We start from the raw sequence: 25730 nt of genomic DNA, 5'->3' as shown, positions 1-25730 counted from the left end.
TTTGAGGTGAGAGCAGGTTCACACTGAGCACATGCGACAGGCGTCAAAGTCTGGAGATGCTGTGGTGAACATAATACTGCCTGTAACATCATCCAGCAGGACAGGTTTGGGGATTGGCCTGTAATGGGCTGGCGAGACATGTCCTTGGAGGTTGGCACAGACCTCCATGTCATAGCCAAAGGTACCCTGTACCCATTGTCAGATCTGGGTTCCTCCTGCAGGACTATGCCCGCCCTCATGTGGACAGAGTTCGTATGCAGTTCCTGGATGAAGAAGACAATAATGCCATTGACTGGCCCTTTTGTTCCCCTGACCTAAATCTTATTGAGCAGCTATGGGATGTTATGCATCAGTGCATCCGATGCCGCCGAGTACCACCACAGACTGTCGAGGAGCTCAGTGATCCCCTGATCCAGGTCTGGGAGGAGATCCCCCAGGACACCATCCGCTGACTCATCAGGAGCAGGCCCAGATGTTTTTTGAGATTGGTACAGGTACGTGGGGGGCTTACAAACTACTGGGTCACATTATGAGTTGCATCAGTCTGTGATTTAAATTTTTTACTTAGATTTTCGGTGAGATTTTGAATCCAGCCCTCAGTAGGTTGAGGTTTGGGTTTCCACCGACCATTGTCACTTCCTTTTGTTCTCAACACAGTAAACAAAGTACATCAGTAAAGCTTTCCAACTTGAATAATTCATTCATCGAGATCTGATGCGTGTTTAAAGTGTTCTCTTAATTGTTTTGAGCAGTATAAATATATATGTACACATTTATATACATATACACAGAGTTAAAATCAACTGGAAGACAAACTACTGACAGCATGTTTTTATGAGTTTTTCATTATTTTATTGACAACACGTCATCCCATCTGAAGCTCCCACTGAACATTAGGACACAAAATTCCAAAGAATTGATTTGGCAAATTTTTTAATCGTGTTACCAAATTAATAACTAATGGTAAGTGGGAAAATGAAATGAAAAGCTACTTGTTTGACACCACAGCATTTGTTTATTTCAGATTTTCTTTTTCTTTGTTAATACAAAATACTGAACAATGTCACGTCTCCTCAGTTAAGTGTGGAAACTCCCTTTTTTTTCTGAAAATGAAGACAGCCTTCATCCAATGAGAGGAACCGAAAGAACAAGAGAAAAACCTACCTTACAGTTATCAATACTATAATATGAATTTCTATACATTTATAAAATCATAGTTATTTGCAACGCTTCTTTGTTTCTTTATTCTTCATTTTTAAGTACACTTACAAACAAAATTATGAAATTCTCTCTCACACACACACATGCACTTTCTCTCACACACAAACACACACGCACTCTCTCTCACACACACAAGCACACATACACACACAGTATCCCATGTTTTTGGTGTCAAAATGTTCTTGCATATGTATGAATGAACTCTTCAGCAGATACACGAGGACGTGACGTTTGTTTTCACCACTGCCTTTACTGTTTTCTTCGCTCATTTGTTTGTGTTCCTCTCAACACACACATACATACATACACACACAAAAAGAAAAGTCACACACAGTTTCGCACACTGTTAAAAACATTTTTTCACTTTCTCCACAAAATGGCTGCATGTTATTCCAGTCAGGTGAAAATGGCTCATTTCTATATTTGTCATTTATATTTCATTTTATTTATTTTGTTGTCGAACAAATCTGCACTTGTGAGATTTTCTCAGAACTGGAACAAACGTTTTGCCATTTTGCAGCTCTGTCGTCTTTCCAACTACATCGTCAAAGTTTTAATGTTTGTACAAGAAACCAGCTACAGATGTCAGCATCATATCCACTCAGGTGATGTAAATACAAGTGAGAGCATGTTGCTCAGTTCTAAGGCGAAGAGAAAGGATGTTCAAGGTGTTCACAATTTCCAACAGGCCTTTGTTAAGGAAAAGAAATCCCCTAACTATAAAACATGACAGTGTGGAGGTTCAACCAGTATATATTCTTTTTAACAATCAGTTCTTTTGTTTTAGACACAGTATACTGCACAGTGGCAGAGTTGTAAAGTGATGGAAGAGCAGATATGCAGTCATACACACAAGCACACTAGAACCTTCACTTCATTACATTAAGACACTAAATCAGAGAGATAAACAAGAAATCCTCGCTAACGTCTTGAAGGCCACCAGTCGACATTTTAATGAAATTATTTTAAATCATATTTATATATAAATGTATATATTAACCAGGTCTTACCCTCCTTTTTTTCTTTTTTTTTTAGAGTTATTACCAAAGCACACAATGCTGTGGATGACAATAGGGACACTAGAGTATCGCACAGGATGTTATCAGCACAGAAACCTCTTCCGGTACTCGTCTGAGAGACTGAACAGACTGGAGTAGAGAGACTAAATCAACTGATCTACTTTAGATTTGGAAGCACTGCCTGTTTCATTTCCTCCCCATCGTGCTCAGCCTGACTCGAGTCGAAGCAGTGCAAACCTTCATTATTCCAGTCCTCTCAGATGTGTGAGAGCAAAATGGTAGTGAGGGAGGCCAGAGGAAATACCCTGCCCCTCCTCTGGATCAGACAGTAGTGACCGTCATGGAGATCTCTTAGAACAGAGAGCCGCTGGAGGGAGGCAGCCGTCCAGGTGGGGAGGAAAAGCCGGCCTTCGTGGGAGCTGTCCATCAGGCAGTGTTGATGGATCAGTCTCTTGGGGGCACTTCGCAGTCAATCCCGAGGTCAAAATATGTCTGGACAGCCCTCAAAGCTGCCGCGATCCTTCGCTTCCCAGTAGCCTCCCTTATAGATATGGACCTGCTCACCTGTGATCCGGTCCTCACAGCGCTCAAACCAGAGTGCCTGGTAGTTCTCATGAGGTGCGCCTGAAAGAGAGAAGACTTGTGTTACCAAAAAAGACAACAGAAATTCAAGCATGAGGAGGCAGTGAAGGCGAAAAAAAGAGGAGTACTTGCTTTTTAAGGACGGATCAGTAAGAGAGTCCTCATCGACAGCTTTTGGAAGAGAAAAGGGGATCACAGAGATATTTTTTTTCCCCCTCGATTTTAAGATTTGGCCCATGAAAGGTAGAGAGAAACACAGACGGGAAGCATTAACAAACATTCTACTCACTGTCTTCTGATTGGCTGGAGGTGCGTTGGCTTGCAGCCTCCCTCTCTCTCTCCCTCCTGGCGATGCGCTGCTTCTCCTCCAGCCGCTGCTTCTCTGAGTTGGCTTCGTCCCAGCGGCCGTCCTCCATCAGGCGCTGGTCGGGCCTGCGACGGCTGTCGGTGGGCGCCACGCCCTCCTCTGGCTCGTTGAGGGTCAGCGCCAAGTCAGTGAAGTAGTACATGGACTCTGCTCCCTCACTGTGGGAGAGGAAAAGGGGAGAACAGCAGCTCAGAAGAGCAAAACTAGAATACATATACATAGAAGATGAAAACGATGCAGTTTTTTTTCATTCTTATAATCAAAATGCAATTCTGACGTTAAGGATGAGAAGCCAGAACAGGAGATATCTTACCTCTTATATCTGGCTTCTAAGAAGCTTGTTATTGCCTTGTCATGCTCATTGTATTCAAATTCTGTTTTATTGCATTTTTAAATGTCTGCTGCATTTTAATTTGAAGGGGCATTATGTAGTTTTGGAGAAGAAATTCAAACTTGAAATTTTAATATTTGCAATAACAATGAGGTAAAAGTACAAACTCAGACATTTGTATTCTTTCCACTGAATAATCTGACTTTTGTCAGAGGAAAATAACTTCCCAGAACACTGTTTGAAGCTAGAAAGGTGGCAGGGTCCACCACATTTAAACAAAGTAAAACAGTGTAAACTGTGTTTCAGGTCAGTTTGTTTTCAGTTTATTCACTCATGAAGACAAAGAGTTTGTTAATTTAGTTAACTTAGTTTGCTTTTCATTCAGCTCTTGATACATTCTGGCTCAGGTTCTTGATATATAACTCGCAAAATGTTGTAAATGTAAGAAAAAAACCCACATTTTTCAGCAATATTTGATGCCTTAAACCATTCGTATGACTAATGATTCTTCTTTCTGTCACATTAAAACTTGGATCACTGCTGTAGTTTCAGTTTATCGTGACATCAAAGGCCACAAAGTGTGTTGATGCATGCTTGGTCTGCAGTGAAAATTAGAAAAGAAGTCTAACTGGTCTACAAGTTTGCTTTAGGACTTGATAGGCAGGGTCTGTTTTTATAGAGCCGACAAGGAAATGCAGAGAGAACAGAGCGAGGTCAAGTGAGGATAAAATGTTTGGCTCTCAACCAAAAAACAACTACAGTATCATGCTGTCTTTTGTGTGAATGACTCACTTCTGCACACGCCTATTAGTAATGGATTCACTACTTACGAGGGGTTTGCATCTCCCTCATACATATCTAGATACATACATGGGCTACGATATGATTCAGGCACTTTTTAATATGGAAGGATTTGATTCTGATACGGTACAATTTGATTCTTTGTTTCATTTAAATATTCATTTTTTATTATAAATTAGAATAAACCAAAGGAGTGGCAATACTCAGCTTCAAGCAGATATTTCATAAGAACAAGGAGTCCTATGTATTTTTCTTACTATTATGTATATCTTTATCTTAATCTGCTTATACCTCAGTGGTTACAAAACACCCCTGCTGTCTCATTGTGGATCTGAGGAACAACTATCCTGTTGTCTGGATCTCCTTGAGCAGGGTCTCTCTGAGCTGGATCTGTCTGCATTGGACCTCTCTGAACTGGATGTCGCTGACAGTCTGTATCCTCTGCTTCCTAGTCATAATCAGTGTATGAAATCACACCTATAATTAACAATCAGACAAAGGTTCACTAACGATAACAAACTGAAAAGTTGGATTAACTGACAGTTAACAGTTTGCAGCACTACCATCAGTCATAGAAAACAGCTAATGATGGCGACGCGTTTAAAAGCAGACAGTCCTTCGCAATAAAACGGACAGTAGATGCCGTGATTACCTTAGACCAGTGGTGTCAAACTGATCCAGTAAAGAGCCATGTGGCTGCAGGTTGTCATTCCAACCAAGCAAGAACACACCCGATCCAAATCAGGTGTGTTTCATTCCAACCAAGCAAGAACACACCTGATTTGGATCAGGTGTTGTTCTTGCTCGTACTAGCATCCTCATTGTCTGCACAGGTTTCACCATGCTGTCTGACCAGGTGAACGCCAAGATCTGTCGTGCTACCGCTGTACTTTTGATTTTAGATGTGACACTGCATAGTAAATCGTACCAGCGTTCTCGCGAGAGTCTCGCACTCACCTTTGAACTTTTACCTGAGTTTGATGACGCTGTGCGGAAGTAGCAGCACACCAGCTTCAACTTAACTGATTTATAACTTTAAAATCGGGCCATCAACCGGTTCACAGTACATTTACATTGATCCAGAGGTCTGTGTATCGGTCTAGTTGTATCTTTAACCATAAAATCGATTTCCGATTCATATCGGTGAAATGTTACAGCCCGACTACTTACGGTAGTGGGTTCCTCCTCCACACCTCTCTGGCTTTGAGGGTTTGATAGACAGTCTTCTGTTTGCCCTCAGTGCCATTCTCCCCTCCTCGGCTGCTCTGCATCACCCGGGAAAACTCCATCTTCTCGTCCCACGTACCCGACAGCACATAGTGGGCCTTGCCATCCTTGTCCATAACCACACCTGTCACCTGTAGAAGGGAGAGGCAGAGAGAGGGTTAGCAAAACCACAAGAAAACAATTGGAGACATTTAATGTGTGGGTGCTAATTTCCATGTAATAAAGTCAATGGTCTTTGTTTGTTTCTCACCTTCCTGGCTACGTCTCTGGAGAAGTAGCTGTAAGGAGCAAACTTCAAGTGGCAGCGGTCTCCAGTGGTGTGGTTCACTACGTCGATCTCTCCAGACTGGCAGAGGAAAAAAAGAAAAGAATGTTTTGAGGGAATCCTTCAGTCCCTGACACCATACAAAATTGTACTATTTTTTATAATATATAATCATACATTTCTATCTGATTTTGTTTGTTTTTTGTTAATCAGTAGTATGGGCTGTAATACTCATACACTACTTTTAAATCAAAAAATAAAATTGACTAAGAAGTTTTAAGAATTGAACATCAGTGCAAGTCTAGAGGGCCAGCCAGGTGAGATATAACAAGTATGGTGATGTTCGATAATAGCTAATATCGGCCCAAACCTATTTAATCTTTTCAGGATATTTTAATGTATGTTTCAGGTTCCAACTCGATTGTCTAGCCAGGCTGATCTTTAAATGTGTCATCTTGCTTTAAATCTGCCAGTCTCACCTGATCGATCCATAGTTTTCCCACAATAATGTTGTGCACTGTGGTTGTAACTTTCTTCCATGTGTAGTGGTTGTTGCCCTTTTCAAAGATCGCGTGAATCGTGCCTGAAAGGAAAGAGAAAGAGAAATAATCTATAAAAGCAAACCATTGTCTGTTGCTCAGTCACCCGTATTGATTTAGGCTTTCATCCTGCCAAGTTCATCCCTCCAGGCATTACTCACAAATCTCTTATCAAACTGGTCCTTCAACAAGTATGAATTGCAACATTGGTATGACAACCTCACCATTGTCAGAGCAGCATGCTTAATATCTTTGCAACCCAGCACTTACCTAAAGGCATGATGGACAGGTATTTGCCTCTGAACTTGCTGGCAACGGTGATTTCCTGCCTCAGAGTCCAGCCGCGGTCGGAAATCGCATGATGCGCTGCTGCAGGTGGGTGATGACTCACCTGTGAAGCACACAATTTGACTTGAAATAAGAACATAATTTAGGGTTGACAGATTGTGCTCCTCGAGTGCCATTAGTTTGTGATTTGGATCCTCCCACATAATTATGCACCACACATAGTTTTATATAAGCACTTGACTCAGGTCAGGTATGAAAAGAATATCCGATTGTTATGCACCAGAGCTTGAAAATCCCAAATCCAATTACATTACTCATCAACACCAGGAGTTAATCTCATTAAACCTGTTGGTGTATATTGTATGTACAAGAAAAAGCTCCAGATTTGCCGTCTGAAAGCACAATTTATTGGATTATTTACTGGACTGGATATATTTTCTTGTTCTTCCAGAATAAAGACCAGACACTCTTATTTTCCAGCATTGAGCCTCCACTCTGTGTCCTGCACAACCTCTACAAACCCTCTTCTGTCTGCAATATGTAAATCTGCTTCAGACCCCATTAAACGAGAACACAGAAGATATTATTTCATCTTCAATGCCAGACTATGCACCAATTTTAAGACATTCCGTAAAATGTACCCAAATTTCAAATGACTTCTGATAACATCTTATTACACAGGGTTTCCCCATGCAAACACTGATATATGACCATGTATGTGTTTTACTCCTCTGACCCTCTAATCCTTAAGGTTGAGGTCCAATGACTTTTCAAGGACTTCCAATGCCCAATTCCTTCATAAACAAGGACCTAACATGGCACAGTTTGAGACATGGATCAAAGGTAGCGACTGTTACAACCCTGCACCCTGTACAGACATCAGCAAGACACACATGTGGCCAGCGGAGTGGAGTCTGTTCTCTAGAGTTAAGTAATAAATTCACTCATGGGCACCCGCATTTCTGATTTGATTAGTTTATACTCACAGAAATAAGGCACAACACACTCAACTCCAGTTTGGACTTGAATGCTGGGTGCTGAATCCTTAATGTAGTGAACTATTTAAATATATAAACAAGGACAGCACATTCTGGCAATTTCCACAACTTCCTGGAGCCCCTGATTCCAAATTGAAAGACTAAAGGAGACTGAATTTGCTTGTTTCTTCTCATGTGAATGTGAATGTTGACCTGAGATCTTAATATTAATAAGGATGTGGCTCCCTCTGTTGGTATGTGACAGTTGTGCTGGCTGTTGTTACCTCACCTGTGTGTAGTGATTGTGGAAATTGCTAGAATGCACACTGAAGGGCTGTTTTCCACTCATTAATGCTAGCCCCCTCTGACATGTTTATGCCCAAATACATACAAAAAAGGAAGTCAAATGCTCTCACAGTGCTGAGCCAACAGGATTTTTCCAAGTCATCCTTCCTGACAGTCACTCTTTGTTCAGTTTCACTTCCATTTCAGACGCCACTCTTTCAGTGACTATTTTTCCTTCTCACCTGCTCGCAGAGGGAGCGGTAGCCGCTCTCTCTCCGGCGGTCCAGCTCGTACGTTTCTCCTAGCAGAGGGTTGAAGGGCTTGCCTGTGCGGTGGACGGTGGTGGAGTATGATGATACAGAGAAGGCAGCCACGTAGCACATTTGCTCCAACGAGCTCTGGCATTTGGAAGCTTTGTCCAGCAGCTCGTGGTACTCTAGGTCTTCCGACAACCGCTGCAGCATGGAAATGGGCTCGTTGAAGTTCACCTGCAGAGAACATTTCATGAATTCACTTGTTTATTTAAATGATCGTGTTCTACCTGAAAAACAGGCAAATTTACAGGTTGTACAAAATAAGATGACAGATTATGTTTTTGGGGCATAGAAGCCCGGATAATAGAGCATGCCACTAGTGAAAACAGCCAGTGTCTAAAAGCCAAATTCAATTTCCTCTGTTTACACATAAAGGATCATCGATAATCATTAAAATAGATCATTAAAGAAAACACACCCTCAGCAAACTGCTGTTTTTAAGTGGCTTCTGTTGATTTTGATGGGTTATTGTGAATGCCCTTATTAACCAATGTTAGGAAATAGCTTTGATGTGAGGAGAGTTTAGTTATGAACATATCATCAGTCAAATATTAGCCTTTCCTATCCTAAGCCTCACCAATTATCATAGCTGTGTGCCATGATAAATTAAGTGGTTAGGTGGATGAATAAATTATTGAATAAATAATTATTCTACTGGTCTTTACTGAAAGCAGCTAGAACTATTATAACTTATCAATAATTACCAATATTGGCTGAAATTAAACATTTGATCATGTTCAATTTTACAGCTATATTGTGTATTGTGGAACAGCTCACTGGAGGACATGACAAACTCAAATCAATGAGGGTGAATGTACTTATGACCGAAGCAGGGTTTTTAAGGCAGATACAGATATTGATTAAAGACACAATTATATGTTACTTACATAAAGAGCACAATGCATCATTGTATAAAGATATGTAATGTCGTAAATCATCCTTTCTAATGGAGCTGAGGCACAGCACTCCCTAAACAGGTAAGTTATGGTGGGTTTTTTTGCCGGCATCATGCTTCAGCTGTATGCATGATAATGTGTCTGCACTGTTTGCCATCTCTAGTTTGTTTTCCTTTTTATTGTTTCTGTATTTTTCCCACGGAACTACTGATATCTCTACTCTCTTATGTCAACAGAGCTATTTTAGTCTCTGACAGCTCTGACAGAATGTTGTTGCTCCAGTATTGAGGAGACGAGGAGGATCTTTGTTTTGATTGAACCCTCAGAACAAAGCCCACTGGCGACAGAAGTCTGTGACAGTTGTCACCTGGTGTTGAGATTTATGGAGGTATCATTGTTGCAATCAACTCCACCCAGCACAGTGGTATTCATAGTTGTAGGAAATAGGTACACGTGTCTCAGTACATTTGACATCACAAATTAATTTAGGGTGAAGCTTGCTGATCCCTGAACAGTGCTGTGACACAGCATGACCTTAACAGAGAAAACACTTTTGTTATGAAAACACTCAGAGCAACTTGTAGAGCAGGAAGTGAAAACATTCTGAGGCTTTTGCTGGTCAGGCCTGCTAAAAAAACATCCTCTAAAGCCTCAACACCACTAAGCAGTCCAGTTTAGTGTGTTACACATTAGCTGTTATTTTTGCATTTCCATTATCAGAAGTTACCAAAAGAACCGCTCGCTGCTGTACTGTTTTCTCCATTACCCTTCTGTTAAGGTACTGAACACACTGTTCCCAACTTAAAAGTGGACTTAAACAATCTTAAACAGTTAACTTGTTGTTAACCCTCTGAGGGTTTCCCCCATGTTTTGGTCTTTTCTCTTTTTCCCTTTTTCCCTCGTTTCCACTTGAATGGCAGGAAAGAGACAGTAAACCGAGGGAGCACTGGGCCAGTGTTGACAATAAGGCGATATCAGGCGATATAAAGTAGAGGTCACAGTATGTCAGTTAAAAATGCAGCAGCTTCAACACCAGTCTCCCAACCGCTGGAAAAGTGAACAGGGGCGACCTCCAAAGCCCAGGTGGTGACAACCCTGTATACGTTTAAAAGTACACCGTAGAACGCAAAACAAGGGAGGTATAATGGGAACTATACCTACCTACAGTACTTTAGTGGAAACAGGGCTTAGGTCACACTGGGTGGCGATCACCTCTGCAAAAAATACTTACAGGCATCGGGATCTTGGACAGCTCTTTGCCAATGCAGTTCTTCATGATGCTCCACAGGTTGAGAGAGTAGTTAGGTTTGTCCGCAATGCGTGTCCGCCTCTTCTTTAAGGGCACTAACTCCTGAGAGGGGGATTCCTGGTTCATCGCTAGAGGCTCCTCGTTCAGCTAAAAAGGCAGGACGTTCTGTCAGTAGGCAGCATAAAAGCATCTGGAAATCAGCTTCACTGAGTCATTGTTAAAATGTGTCTGATCTGAACTACAGCTCAATCACACCTTTAGTATTAAGACATCTACCACCCTGCTGCAGATTTACAGTACAGCTATTATATATGTATTAAAATAAATCACAATGACTGATGTTGAACACCATTTTAATGATTTCAGCCGGACAAACGGTGAACCAGTCCTCTCACCCACATCCCAGGGGCCAGAATGAGACCTACCGATTGATCATCAGGACACATCTCACTGTTGAAACCGCTGACATTACTGCTTGACCTTCTGTAAGAGATTAAAACGCAAAGAGATTACACGCATACAATGGAGATCTGGCGGATTAGACCTAGAATCAGTTAACCAGTGATTGCACAAGTAAGTGAAACCTGAGGTTTCGACCTGCATGACTTTGACATATTTTACTGTCATCTCACCTGAGGGAGTGGTTTAAATAAATAAACCTTGAGAGCAGGACAATTCATACTTTGTATTGTAGCTCCAACGCTATAAAAAAATGTGTGTGTGTTTGTTTGCTTTTGTGTTTAGGGGGGGTGGGAATGCACTGACTTGTGGAACTGTGGGTCTGCCGGTACAGTGATAAACTCAGGAGCCTCTTCCATGGCATCAAAGAACTCGTTGTCGTCGTCCTCATCACTGGCCTCGCCTTTTCCCGGCCCAGCAGAACCTAAACAAACAAAGTCCAGAGTTTCTATTGGGGAAGATTTCTTAAAGCCTGAAGTGATGCTATCAGTTATCAGCACCAAATCCACATGTGATGATATGGATCTAGGTCAACTTTGGTATGTTTGCTTGAAAAAATGACTACATTCACGATCAATTAACAGGAAAGAAACTGAGAAATTGATCATATTTCTGCAGCATGAAGTCACGTTGGTTTACAGACGTTTTTTCTTGTGAAATGTAAGATGACTTCTGCAAGACTAAGCAACATCTTCAGTAGACAGCGCTTTAATTTAAGAGGTTATATGCCTAGAATGGTTGGGAACCTCTTGACTAATGGAATCAACTTCATATCTTGAGCACTAGCGATCCCTTTTTGAAAACTGGTGTGTTTTTGTCAGATTTTGTGAACAATGAACTGTTTCCTGTCTGGGTGTTTTCAAACTACAACACCACCTGCTGCTCAAGACTCACTATCTAGCTCTATATTCTATTGACCTGAATTGTTTGGCTTATGTTCAAGATTAACAACCAATAAATAACAGAATGCTGTAATGGAGGTGTTAATAGATAATAAACTCAGTGCAGAGCAGATTTCGCAGAGTGCAAGAGAAGAACAGAAGAGGGAAGTGGAAAGAGGAATGAGTGATCATTTCCGACTGTCTTACTTTTATTGTCTGCAGTAGCGTTAGCCTGTGCAGCCCCTCTGAATGCTCGCTCGAGGTGGTTGTGCTGCTTGGCGAGTTGCTCTAAAGTCTCCTCCAGCCTCACCCGCTGGTCCCGTTCTGCTTGAAGGGCCTTCTGCCACCGCTTGCTGTGAGCCTGAGCCAGTGCGAGGAAGTCTCGGCACGCCTGAGGGGCGAAACGGCAAACATGGTCAACTAGAAGCTTTGAAACTCGAGAGTGCAAATTGCATGGAGTGTAGATTGTCAAGGCCCACTCTCACTGGTTAATTATACATGAACAAGAAGGCAGAAGAAGATATCTTTAGGGAAACTTACATTAATCATGGCATTAGAGGTGATGCGGAACAGTGTGGCTCTCTCTGTCACCTGGCGAATCTTGTCCCCGGCCTCTCCAGTCAGACGCAAACTGTCCAGTTCTGATAAAGATCTGAAATAATATCAAAACATTCAATAAGGTTAAATAGTTGGGACTAAATATCATCAATTTCATGTAACAGCAAAAGGATCTTGACATGATTTTCCAGACAAAGTGACAAACATGCATTTCTTTTCTCAAATGTTGGATTGTTCCAAGTTAAGAAGAGACATGAGAAACTCGAATCGAGCCTGAAGAGACTAAAGAGTGAAGCAACAGGAGAGCATAAGACAGGTAAAGCCTGACCTCTGGAGGGCAGAGCCGTGCTTCGAGATCAGGTCGTTACATGTGCTGAGATCCTCCACTTTGCTGCCTAGTGTTCTGAGAGCAGACTGGACTTCAGTGTTCTGTGACCCGCCACCTTGTCCAGGTGCCTGCGGCGGGGATGATGGAGAAAAGTCGTCCCCCGAGTCATCTGTTAATGATCACAGCAGCAGAAACACTTAAATATAGAGTTTCACGGAGACACTCTATGATTCCAAAGATTTAGGAAACGCTCCACATTTTCCTCCATTGCCTTGTGTTTGTTTGTTTTACCTGACTCAGCCTGCATGCGGGCAGCCTTGGCTTTGGCCAGTTCCAGGGCAGTGATCCAGCGCTGGCGTTCCACCTCACAGCTGGCCTTTAGGTGGTACGTCTGAGCACCGCCATTAGAGATGACAAAGTTGCACGCATCATCCACAGTGATGGTGGCTGTGGCCAAGTTGATTGTGCCTCGACACGTGTGGCCCATCTCTGCCTGGGTCCTATTAGAATATAATCAGAGGTGTTGGATTTGACACAAAATCATAACTAGGTTTCAATCAGGAATGGAAACTCTCCTAAAGTTAGAAAGATGTATTGATTGAGGCAGACTGTCTCCTGCTTAAATTGCAGCTAGTCTGGTGTGATAAAGCAGTAGTTAAAGAAGATCAATGCATCTCTGGTGACATGATCAAGGCTGAATCATTCCTACATTTTCCAGGAACCTTTACCTGTAATATGACAACAGCCCATTGCTCAGGACAAACCACCTCCGCTGATAACCCTTGATGTAATTTGTCCACTTGAACACCCATCCTTTGTATGTGTCTCCAGCAGGGACAGGAGTGGGGGTCTTGGGCTCCGACATCACCGCCCCCAAAATCAAGCGACAGATTTGAGGAACCTTGAAGGGAAAATCAAAGTTGGAAAGCTTAGGATTGGCATGACAAGACTTGTTTCATTATGGAGGGCTGAAATTATTAGTCAATTAGTAGACTGGCTCAAAATTAACCAGCCATTATATTGGAAATTGATCATTTGTTTCGAGCTCCTCAAATTCTTTGCATATTTGCTGCTTTTCTTTTCTGGATATCAAACTGAATGCATTTGCACTTTAGACTGTTTTCGCAGAAGGTCAGACGTGTCAACTTAGGAATTGTGAAATTCCAACAGCCATGGTTCCCTATTTCTGACATTTCATGGCCCAACAGTTGAATACATAAAATTCAGCAGATGATGATAATATTTGGTAGTCAAAGCCCTACCTGGATACCACTCACAGTCAAGGCAGTAATATAATATGTTACTGGTGGCTGATATTGATCTTTCAGTGTGGTGTTACAGTTCAAAGGTTAACTTAAGAATCGATACGCAGTTACTGTGGCTCATTTTACCAAAAATACTTGTGTTGAAGCCGAAATTACTTGTACATGAAGAAGGAAGTGAATTGTAAAACACGTTACTGTGATGCTTAGTTTTATTAAGCACCAATAACCTACATATTGTCCATGGACACAAACGCCAAGACTTTGACATTTGAGGTTCATTTGATTCTTTTCGTGGAAATGTGACAATTGCACAATAATTGGCACAAAGAGGGAAGGTGACAACAACACAAAACTGACAAAGCTGATTATAATGACGAGCTTGACACTAGCCAACGCTGGCTCCAGTGGAGCTAAAGGGAGTCGCTGTAAAAACTGCTCATTGCTAGAACAGGAGCTAAAGTATAGAAACACAAATTGTCATCTTGTTTGCTCGAAGTTTGCCGGCTGACATGTCCACATTTACAAAACGGTGAAAGCGAGACCCGCCGCTGAACAATCGTTAGCCTGCTAGCTAGCTTTCAAACTGGCCGAGAGCTAAATGTTTACCTTGACGTGTCCGAAATGTGAGCTCAGGCAACCAGATACCCGGTGAAGTCACGGCTAACTTTGACACCCATACGCTACTGTACCTAGCTAGCTGAAGAGGCTAACTAGCTAACTGACCAACACGGGAGAGCTAATGGTGAAAACCACTAAACCGACGACGTCGACAACAGCAGTATTGTGACTGTATAATACCGTGACACCAGCGAGTTTCATTAGTATCCCTCAGTAATCGTGTGTATAATGTTCATTCTACAGCTGCGTACGCCGACAAGAATCTACAGCTAGCTAGCTACATCTAACTAGCCTAACGTTAGCTCGGTGGTTACACCCGGTGCAGCGCTATTTGGTCTCGTCTAGAAACAAATTGCCAGCTAAGTTGTTTTCCCCGTTCGCTGTGTCAAGTCAACCAATGTAGGCGAAACCAGCTGGGGGGTTTTTCTTCATAGTAATAGTAGATTGTGGCAGTGTTTGCTTTTTATAATCACATTGTTCGGCTCAGTCAAAGGCCATTCACACATATATAAATGTATATATTCTACGCTATATGTTATAGATTTAGATATTTTTAACACATCACCACACAAAACCTGCTAACATTAAGCTGATGGAAATAGGAAGACTTTATGGGTATCGGCACTAAATGCAAGAAAATACGATTACATACATACATATATACATATGTGTGGGGGGGGGGGGGGGGTGTATACATTTATTTATTTATAAATATTCGTATAAATAATATATTTGTAATATGTATTATTAGAAAAGTAGTAGGTTCATGTAGCATCAGGACGATCATTAAAGCCTCTATGACATGTTAAAATTTACATGTATACATACTGTACACACACAGAGACGCATTATACCCATGAACAGATCCGTTTACATGTTGTTAATAGATTAACAGTAAATTGGATCATTACCATTGCTTCAGTACATTTTAGTAATTTTGTTATCGAGTGCCATACGTTTTATTTTGAAGGATAACACCGGAAACCCATTTGACTGAATCGCTACAATTTAACTATATTTACACATCCCGTTTATTCTTTAACATAAACTAGCGAACCTTAACTAAGACACGCTGTTGTAAATGTAACTTGTAGTTCACTACAGATAACAGCTACCGTTTTTGTTAGCACGTGGTTTGTCGTGGTTTGCAGATTGGCTTTACTTTACCAAGCAGATTTAGTTTGAGCAGAGACAGTAATGTTCAATTTGTAAGTGTTCATATTTGCATTATTTACTTTCAATCGGACGCATCTATACTAAGAAGAAAATCGAGTCAGCTGACACAATATAAAAATAAACAACTGAAGCGGTAGTTTTGCATGCTAGCAAAAATGCGACTCCGGTGGGACTCGAACCCACAACCTTTGAATCCCTTCGCTTTTGCCTAGAAGTCCAATGCGCTATCCATTGCGCCACGGAGCCACCTGTTGCATGTGCGTAGCATCAGGCTAATTATACGCTGTGCTCCGTCCTAGCCTAGACCAGTCCTGGTCCAAATCAAACACTGGGTGGCGCTGAAGGTCCACACAGAACACGTTTGTCACAGCAGCGGCAATTAATAGTCCACCAAATAAAACCCCAGGACAATTTACCTTTGTTCTCGAAACAACTGTAGGCTTTAAAAGATAGAGTGTACAGTAGAGCAACCCATCTGTCAGATTGACACTTAACTGTCAGACTCAAGTCTGTTTTTATGCTGTAGTGTGTATATTATTACAACTTTAGCATTAGCATTTATTTGTTTATTACTTTTCACAAAAATAAACATCACATATACAAAAGCACAGGGGGAGAAAAACAAACAAACGCACTGTTTTAATCTCCGGTTGTTAGTTTGTTTCTCTTAAATCCTCTCTGCTTGAACAGTGTGAGTTTGAACTTTTAATTTATTCACTTTTATTATTGTATTATTAGTAGTATTACTGTGGTGGAAACAGCGATAACAAGTGAATGGGCTCATCGGAATGCCATGTACAAACTCTGAGTCTAACCCTGAACTCTGAGTTGATCTACTCTGAGATAGGAAACTCAGAGTTTCCCTCATTTCAGGGTTAACAGACGAGTTTTCACTAAACCTGCTTTGTGAAACGGATCCCAGGTCTGTACGTTGTGTGTGAAGTATCTTGTATGTTGTAGAATGTTGTATGTTGTATAAGAAGAATGTTGTATGTGAAGTATGTTGTATGTGAAGTATGTTGTATATGGAGCATGTTGTATATGGAGTATGTTGTATATGAGGAATGGGTTATATGGAGTATGTTGTATGTGAAGTTTGTTGTATATGGAGTATGTTGTATGTGAAGTATGTTGTATATGGAGTATGTTGTATGTGAAGTATGTTGTATATGGAGTATGTTGTATGTGAAGTATGTTGTATGTTGAAGCGCCAGTCGATCGTGTTTTTCTTCTCTTGTCACGAGCCGGTGTACAAGTTGAAACGCGTGCCTCAGCTCCACGCATGCGCAAGCGTGCTGACTACACACGGCGACACATTCATGACAGGTAATTAATAACTGGTTCGTTTATTAAACCAGCCGACACCGATTTAAGGGCAGCTTTCTGGCGGCGCGCGCACATCCGGTGTGGCGGATGATCACCCTCTTGACTCCCGCGTGTCTTTGATACATCCTGCCATGAGCGGAAGTGTCTGGGATTCGGCTCAATCCATCGCTCCAAATGGTTCGTTTGTGAAGGAGACGGGGCGAAGACCGTCTGCATCTCTTCCCACACCATCACCGCTATCAGCCGGGCTCCACTCAGCGTCGCTCTACGTAGCTCTACACCAGCACGCGTGCTCCGTCGGGTCAGGCTTTTACTACACCAGACATGCGTGATTATTCCTGACGATCCATCACGAGAATTGCGGAGGAATCTGCTCATAATCCGGGTTTTATTTCTAATGGACGTAGTTTTGTTATAGGTCTGCGCAATCGACGCGAGCGGCTGCCTGGACACAGGAGAGGATTAAGTTACTGGTGCCGGCGGCGGATTATTTTATTGGCCTCCTCCTGTCACGCCCGAGTCTTTGGTGATCCCGTTTCCAATTAGGAGAGGTCCCTCAGAAGCCAGGTACGCTGCTGGACTCGAACCTAACAACCTTGTCTGTTTTTTTCTGCGAGCTGTCTGATTGTGAGACGAGCTACGCAGTCATACACGTCCTTTGTTGCTCGTGCCTCTAGTCAGCCTCGTATTGGGTGCAGACAACAATAGAGCCCTTAAAAAAAAAAAAAAGGAAAAAAAAATCCAGTGTGGACATTTTGTAGCAGTGTTTCAGGTCATTAAACGCACCACCACACAAGGGGGGGTGGGGGGATGCGTAGTGACACATATAAATACCGATGGAGGTGTTGTGGTGTTGTTCTGGTGGAGCAGCTTGAGCCTCAGAAGCTGCTGGAGGAAGGAAAAACACACAGTGCAGACTTCAGGCTGCAGACCTGGAAGAATGCACTGTGCTTTGACAAGTGTGCAGCATTAAGGTAGAGGGTGTATAGAGTTACTGGCTCTCCTGCCTCAGCAGCTCTGGCTGCCCAACCCCCTTCCCCTCACACCCACAGCGTGTTGTGGTTCCAGGCGGATCATGCCCTTTTGTCCACTGAAGCCTGACTGTACTTTTCAGGACAGGCTCCCACTAGGAAAGAATTTGCCTGCTGTTCTGACAGAACCTTTTCTCTCCGGCTTGACAGCCGAAACATGTTGGGGGTTCCCCTTAATAGACTGTAAAATAATTGAATTTGCAATGTTAATGAGCTGGACCAGACAACAGAGTCCATTTGTTCAGCTGGTTAGGAATGGAAATGTGCAAAACAACAAAAGAAGAACAGCAGTTTTAATCATAATTTGATATGTTTTTGAACGTTAATGTGTAACACGAAGAGCAGGAAATGCTTCTGATGGAGCCCTTTTTTTTCTTCAGGCCATCTCTGAGTCACCTAAAGATGTTTGTTTTGTATGTGAATGGATAACTCTATTTGTGTGTTTAAACTTTGTGTTTAAGTAATGCACGGCTCCCCGTGAAACATCCCCTCAGTTTTGACATATTGATGTCTGTGTATCGTGTTGGCATGCTAACCAGCTAGCCACAGCCCGTCCCTGTCCAAAGCTTCTGGGCTAGCGTTGTAAGCCCCAACAGTTCCCCAGTCCCCCGATCTCCCAGGCCAGACTGCTAGCTGCAGGGCTAACTGAGCTAACTAGCCAATGGCAGGTAGCGAGCACAGTTAGCAGTTACTCTGGTGACACTGCCCCCTATTTGCATTTTTAAAGGGAACATTGTCCAAAATATTCAATTTACAATAATATCAAACTGAGAAAAACAAAATGTATCAACAACATACTTTGAGGAGCTGACTTCGGCAATAAGTATCAAAGTTGTTGCTATTGATTATCTGTTGATCTAAAACTAGACCCTGTTTAGTCTCGAATTCTTTTTTCAGCTCAACTTGCCGTGTGATTAACGTGACCCGGTTTTTGTTTTTTCCTCCACAGACATGTCTTTCCGGCGAGGTGTGGTCAGGCAGAGCAAGTTCCGCCACGTCTTCGCCCAGGCGTGGAAAACTGAGCACTGCATCGACGACGTCAGAGTGTCCCGCGTGACGTGGGACACTTCCCTCTGCGCCGTCAACCCCAAATTCATCGCCGTCATCATCGAGGCCGGCGGGGGAGGGGCTTTCCTCGTCGTTCCGATTGGCAAGGTTCAACCCCCTCTACATTACATTCAGCATCACATGCAGTGGATCGATATGTTTAAAAGGCCTTCCAGTCTGCTACCAAAAGCAATATGTCAGCAATGTTTTGATGCATCGCTGCATGTCTGGCTTATGCACATGCAGCACTTTGCCAGCTAGCGGACAAAGGTTATGCTCCTGTACTGTGTTAAAGTTTCTCTAGAAGTCCGTCACAGGGTCACGATTTGTACTCTCTCTCACAGAGTGGCAGGATCGATCAGTCCTGTCCCACGGTGTGTGGCCATGCAGCGCCGGTGCTGGACATCCAGTGGTCTCCTCATGACGACAACGTGATTGCAAGTGCCTCAGAGGACTGCACAGTGAAGGTAGAGGAACACTTTCGAGGCTTGTCGTGCATGTGTGCCGGTGGTTTGTGGCCCCATATGACGCAGGTCATCCTGACCACAGCTGTGAAAACTAGGTCTCTAACACATTCTTTAGCTTTGGTTCAAGTGGGTAAGTTAGTGTCGTTATCCCAGAGCTATCGCAGTGTCCGCTAATGTAAATGTGGTGTATCATTTCAACCAAGCTGAGCAGAAATTAGAACTGAAATGCTTTCAGGACTCAATGCTTTCAACACTTCCTCTTTCTGAGGGGTGTCTTCTGGGAAGATGCACTCTCTAGGCATTAAAGTGCACCAGGTAAATGTAGATAAAGTAGCACTAATGCAGCTGAATGGATCCATCATCCGCTTCTATAATGGCATTTGCAAATAAATGCACTGTTGTGTCTTGTTGATTGAAGGTGTGGCAGATCCCAGACGGGGGCCTGACGAGTCCAATGACTGAGGCCATCGTGACCCTGGAGGGACACAGTAAAAGGGTGGGAATCCTGGCCTGGCACCCAAGTGCCTTGAACATCCTCCTCACTGCAGGTGACGTCATTTATCACTGCTGCCAAATGATATGATGGTATAATGATATAAACTGAACATCTGAACCCTTTGAGAATTGACAGATCACATGATTAGACTGCTCTTATATATGTGCAGTGTGGAGAACATCCTCCAGGAATTAAACTGTACCAGCGTGCAACAAGGCCAACGTGGTTCAAGTGCTGTTTTGCATGCATTTACATAAAGACAAACAGAAGGGCGTGTGCTGGCAGACCATGATAAATGAGTTTTCTGCACCCATGTTCCCTTCCTTAACAAATGCTGTCAATAACTACGGCGAACATGGCTGCCAACAAGTCTTGGCACTGTCCAAATCATCCAGCGAAAAAAGTGACATGTACCCATCCGTTTGTAAATGGTGAGAGTTGAAGAGCAGCTCTTATCTTACTGTGATGGTGTTCAGTGACAGCCAGTTCAAATACTACTGCATTATACACGCAAGGAATTGGATTTCCTCCCTCAGCAGTTCATACCACGCAATGCCAGTTTAAGGGAGGACGTGATTAACATGAGACATAATTACACTTGTGTTGGCACGCGCGTCCCAAACACAGGCAAGAATTAAACAATAAAGAGAATAACACCATCCCTTATTCTTCTATTATAATGTACAGGAGAAAACCATGTTGAAGCCCATCTAATCTATCAGGGGCCAATCTGCAATTTCCCTGAAAATTGGTGTCAGCTGGAACCAAAAAATAGAAGGTTTTCTGGGCCCGAACTTGGAATGGAAGTGGGCCCATCATATTCTATAAGCTGTTGTGCATTTTGATGACTTACAACAAGGGACCTAAAAAAGAAGGAAGGGTCATTACGTCACAGAATCTTGCTTTGGTGACAGTTGTATTGAAGAATATGGGAGATGCGTGGAGGAACCCAACATGTCTATGTCATGTGACTTGATGAATAAATGCCTCCAGACAATCAAAGAACAAACTACAGTAGGTAAACCATTGGAATGTTGTTCTTCCTCCCTCGATTGCATTTGGGAACGGCTCCTGTTCGCAGTACAATTGCAGTCTCATCAGCGGAAACCAGTCGGACCTGCCACAGAACCAGAGCTAATTAGATGGAAAAATGAGCTTGTGTGTTGTGCTCAGATTTGACTGTGCCAAAGTTAAATTCAAATACTGCTCAGTTGTGAACTACATGACATCACTTTTTCTTCTTCTAAATAATCTCTGCCCCTTTTACAGCAGTGACACTAAGTGCCGAAACTCCTCATGTGAAGTAACCCAAACGGTTCAAACCTTTGCAGATAGCATTTAGGACGGCATCGCTCTAGTCAATCCCCTGCAGATGCTGTCAGCCAGTAAAACTGTACTTGCACACAAGCACACACCTGTCAAGCATCAGGCTGTCTTTGTTCAGCAGATCTGAGAAAAGATTTCTTCTTTCAAGTCAAGTTGCAGACTCTTAAGTCACTCACCTACGCTCCTCGGAAACCCCATCTGGCTTCCTGTTGTTTTCCGAACTGTGCTAATGTACGTCTTGTATTGCAGCCGAATGTCCTCATCTCTTTGTACAAAGTGCTTAATGGCCTCGCTCCACTGTACTCACCGGACTGCTTTCAGCGCATATACTCAAAAGATCTCTTAACATTTAGCATTTATGTTGAAAGAATTGAATCGCCTGTCTCCTGAACTGAGAGGGATTTTAATTGAATTGAATTGGATGTTGTGTCTTCCTCTCTCTAGGCTGTGATAACGTGATTTGTGTGTGGAACCTGGGCACAGGGGAGCTGGTGTACCAGCTGGCTGATGCCCACCCAGACCTTATCTACAGTGTCAGCTGGAACAAAGACGGCAGCATTATCTGTACCGTCTGCAAGGACAAGGCTCTGCGTGTCATCGACCCACGGCGGGGCACCATCCTCAAGGTCAACTCATATATATATACAGAAGAGGTTCTGCAACATTACATGTAGCCTCCACATAGATGATCATCAGTCTGTAATTGTTTTCTTAGGTCAAAGAGAAGGTCCATGATGGCACCAGGCCCATGAGAGCTGTGTTCCTCTCAGATGGGAAGATCCTGACCACAGGCTTCAGCCGTATGAGTGAGAGACAGCTGGCATTGTGGGATACGGTAATATATTGTCGCTACAAATTCTTTTCATATTGAAACGATTCTGCGCTGCATAATTCATGTTCACTGTCAATGCAGGGAGTAGTAGAGGCCATCGAAAAGATCTCTTCTTACTGCACTTTCACCAAAGTTAAGGGGAACATGTACAAATACTGTTAATGATACAAGTTTATTTCTAGCTTATCTAAGTTGACATGAGGCTTCAGCAGTCTGAGTTAGTCATATCAAGTGGGCACTTTCCAAAGTTACAGTCTCTTTAGTACAAAGACTGTCATTGTGTTTCCCCAGACAGCGTTTCCATGTTGAGCTGAAGTGCAGGGACAGCAACACAAAGACATTTTTTCACGACAAGGACTATACATTTAGTTCCCCAAGTGCATTGACCGTGCTGCAACCATGGAGGCATTTTAATAGTTTCAAAGAGAGTGCCTTGGAGTTTTCTTGCAATTTTTATGTGTACAATGTTTTTTGTTGTTCTTTCTTTTTAATAGAAAGATCTCTCTGAACCTATGGCAGTGCAGGAGATGGATACCAGTAACGGGGTTCTTCTACCCTTTTACGACCCTGACACAAACATGGTCTACCTGTGCGGAAAGGTTCGACCCCAGAATTGTATAGAAAACACAGATTTACTGTCTTATTTCCCATTCATTTATTTCAGTCATCTTAATAAAATTTCCCTCTGGCTTCCAGGGGGACTGCACCATCCGGTATTTTGAAGTGACAGACGAGTCGCCCTATGTCCACTTCCTCAGCTTATACAGTAGCAAGGAGCCTCAGAGGGGGGCGGGCTTTCTTAGTAAAAGAGGTGTGGATGTCAACAAGTGTGAAATTGCCAGGTAAATGTGCTTGACTTTATTCTTTAAAAATGTCATGAGAGATTACATACTCTGGAGCCAACCCAAACAAATGGAGTATTTACTCCTGTTCAGGTAACTTTAGCTAAAAACTACAATGGTCACCTATTAAAGGAAGTTACTGAAAATAAATGTGTATATTTGATTTTATATTCTCTGCAGACATAATTGGCCTTGGGGCTGACAGATAGCCACAGTTAGCATCAATACATTTAGAGATAAATCTTTTGGTATTTTGGTGATTTTTAATTTTCTACATTTAGAGAAATGTAGATTGTTGCACCATCTTTGAGGAAATTACTAATTTGCTGGTCTTCTGTAGATTCTACAAACTCCATGAGAGGAAAGTGGAACCCATTTCTATGACTGTACCACGAAAGGTAAGACATTCAATGCCTTTTAAAAGGAGAAAGTTGTTTTTAAAAAAAAACACCCAAAAAAACAATTTACATTACCTTTAATTTAAAAATGGAAACCTTCTGTGTATACAGAAAGTCTGTCCAGATCTCTTTAATAAAATGTCTCCATCTTGCCTCCCCAGTCAGACCTGTTTCAAGGAGACCTTTACCCAGACACTGCTGGCTCCGAGCCAGCTCTCCTGGCTGACGAGTGGATTGCTGGGCAGGATGCACCGCCCCTGTTAGTCTCTCTGAGCGGCGGGTACAATGCTCCTCCTTCCAAGCACAGAGACACCATCAGAAGCAAACCCCAGCTCGTCTCACAGGACTCTGGGGCCGGGGCCGCCCCGCCTTCAGCTCCCACATCCACAACTACCTCTGCCGCCAAAGAGACAGAGGAGGAGGGGCCACAGCTACGAGTAGCCACAAAGGACACGGATGGAAATGCTGAGAGGCCGAAGAGAGAGGTGAGCGCACACACAATGATGACCTTACTTACCGCACATTTTTCACGCTCAAATTCATTTTCTGACTCTGACTCTCTTGTTCTTCTCCCAGGAGGATCTTCTGAACGAGTTGTTAGCTGAAATGAAGGCCTTGCGGGCTGTCGTCCTCGCTCAAAGCCAGAGGATCGAGTTGCTGGAGAGGCAGCTGGCTCGGATTGAAGATGGGGATGTATGAGCGCCGCAGAGAGCCACTACATTCGGAGGGCATTCTTACTAAATCCATAGACCATAGCCTTACTAGAATCAACAGTACCTTAAGCTGTGTGAGTGGGAATGTAGTGAGGGGTAGCGATGAGCTTTGAATCACGGTGGCTTACAACCAACTACTCTGTTGGAAACGAGACCGCAATTTGTTTCTGTGATTGTTTTCCAGACTGTGGCTGAGAACGGGGTGTCATCTGCGTAGAGTGACACCCACCAGTGAGTTTTGTTTTTCGTAAGTTGGACTATCGTAGCAGCTATTTCGTGGTGCATAGAGTGCAGCTTTGAGCTTTACAAAATCCTCTGTTCATTTTGAAGGACTTTGAAGTTCCAATGGCACCATTGCCTCAAATTAATGAATAAAGTAGCTGGGGGAAAAAAAGCACTATATAAACACTAATGAAGGTCGACGTACTATAGCAAAGCGATTAAGCACCTCCAATATCATTTTTTTTCTATGAAGCACTCACAAATGTAACCATTAGGGCTATTTAATCAGGTAGTTAAAGCTGCTAAACTGTGATGTCGTACCAGGCCCCCCAGTTGTTAACTTATCATGTGACTTGTACTTTGTTTTACTACTTCATCTTAGGACGCCGTGTGTAAGGTTCACAGACATCATGACCTCGACAGGGAGAATTATGTGAATAATAGCTGATGAGAGTGTAGTTGAATATTTATGTGTATCGTAATTCTGTGTAGTCTTTGAAGTCAATGGAAAGGTAGCCCTTGGTGATTTTTTTTTTTTACCTCATGTTTTCAGAAGAGGATAGCGTCTTTGAGGTTTTCCGCAACACCATGAGGCAAGATATTTGTCCACATTACAACTAAGATAAAAAAAAAAATACAAATACGGAAAACACTTTCCTTTTTCCTTCCTCTGACGTTTGGAAATGCTGGTGCCCTCTAAAGAGTCATAATCTCTGCAGAAAACAAATGTTAGTCGTCACTTCTGCTTTTGACTTGTGCTTTATACAGTACATACTATTGTTCCCTAAATGCAGTGTCACTAAAACACAGATTGGCAGGTCAGTAAAAATAGGAAGTTAAAATGAAATGTTAAACATTTTCTGCTGTTTGCAGTTTAATTTGTATTGATGATGAACATATCTTTTTTTTTTTTTTTTTTCTAGGGGTTTTTTGGGGGGGGTTTCTTTGCTGTTACATTTAGAAGCCTTTCTGTTAACCTTGTGTAGCAATGGTACATTCCACATCCAGCTTATCCCCTCGTTACTTACATCATTCTTTCTTTATACACTTACCTCTTAACACTAACTTTGAATCCAGTAGCAGGTGAAATGAGACTACATTGTGAAATCCCAATAAACATTCATTCCTCCTTTGTATTAACGGACTGGCCTTTTTCTTTTTTTTCTACTAAGAGATGCTGTGATTGTGATACACATGGTTATTTCTATGTCGAAAAATGTAAATGATTTGAGCGTGTTAACTGTGCTAAGCGACTGCTGCCTACACAATGTGAGTAGACATATGCGCACACAAAACACGTAACACATATAACACGTATAAAGGACGCAGCACCCTGAAGATTTTCTCACAATATATTGGCTTATGTAGGCATTTGTTTCTGAAT

The 25730-nt window shown here is 42.5% G+C and overlaps 2 protein-coding genes and 1 non-coding gene across 7 annotated transcripts; 1 reads left to right on the top strand and 2 right to left on the bottom strand.

Annotated features, from left to right (window-relative positions):
• Positions 1–829: 829 nt before the first annotated feature.
• LOC115589703 (oxysterol-binding protein 1-like) lies at positions 830–14836 on the bottom strand. 4 transcript variants are annotated; one of them, XM_030430792.1, is made up of 17 exons: positions 14459–14835; positions 13316–13488; positions 12879–13087; positions 12588–12756; positions 12242–12353; positions 11909–12092; positions 11127–11244; positions 10787–10844; positions 10344–10508; positions 8145–8390; positions 6623–6743; positions 6293–6396; positions 5799–5894; positions 5492–5679; positions 3112–3347; positions 2955–2993; positions 830–2864 (listed from the first exon to the last, which is right to left on the bottom strand). In XM_030430792.1, the coding sequence occupies exons 2-17, from the start codon at positions 13450–13452 to the stop codon at positions 2722–2724; spliced, it is 2325 nt and encodes a 774-aa protein (XP_030286652.1). In that variant the 5' UTR covers positions 13453–13488; positions 14459–14835; the 3' UTR covers positions 830–2721. The 4 variants fall into 4 exon arrangements, 3 of the variants coding, with proteins under 3 accessions (XP_030286652.1, XP_030286651.1, XP_030286653.1); XM_030430791.1 differs by having other exon boundaries at positions 830–2993; positions 14459–14836; XM_030430793.1 differs by lacking the exon at positions 2955–2993 and having other exon boundaries at positions 14459–14834.
• A 968-nt stretch (positions 14837–15804) lies between these two features.
• On the bottom strand, positions 15805–15892 carry trnar-ucu (transfer RNA arginine (anticodon UCU)). The gene is given in 2 exon segments: positions 15805–15840; positions 15856–15892. It is a non-coding gene; the product is annotated as a tRNA-Arg (tRNA).
• A 1080-nt stretch (positions 15893–16972) lies between these two features.
• coro1b (coronin, actin binding protein, 1B) lies at positions 16973–25486 on the top strand. Of its 2 annotated transcripts, XM_030430817.1 has the most exons (12): positions 16973–17273; positions 17391–17539; positions 18953–19158; positions 19395–19517; positions 19936–20065; positions 21784–21965; positions 22055–22174; positions 22666–22770; positions 22868–23013; positions 23354–23411; positions 23573–23896; positions 23988–25486. In XM_030430817.1, exons 3-12 carry the CDS (start codon positions 18955–18957, stop codon positions 24108–24110), a joined length of 1515 nt encoding a protein of 504 aa, XP_030286677.1. In that variant the 5' UTR covers positions 16973–17273; positions 17391–17539; positions 18953–18954; the 3' UTR covers positions 24111–25486. The 2 variants fall into 2 exon arrangements, with proteins under 2 accessions (XP_030286677.1, XP_030286676.1); XM_030430816.1 differs by having other exon boundaries at positions 16973–17539.
• The last annotated feature ends 244 nt before the right edge of the window (positions 25487–25730 follow it).

Source organism: Sparus aurata, chromosome 10 (genome assembly GCF_900880675.1).
Source record: "Sparus aurata chromosome 10, fSpaAur1.1, whole genome shotgun sequence".
Taxonomy (NCBI): Eukaryota; Metazoa; Chordata; class Actinopteri; order Spariformes; family Sparidae; genus Sparus; species Sparus aurata.
Note: the sequence above shows the minus strand (reverse complement) of the source record. Positions and strands in the feature narration are given on the sequence as shown.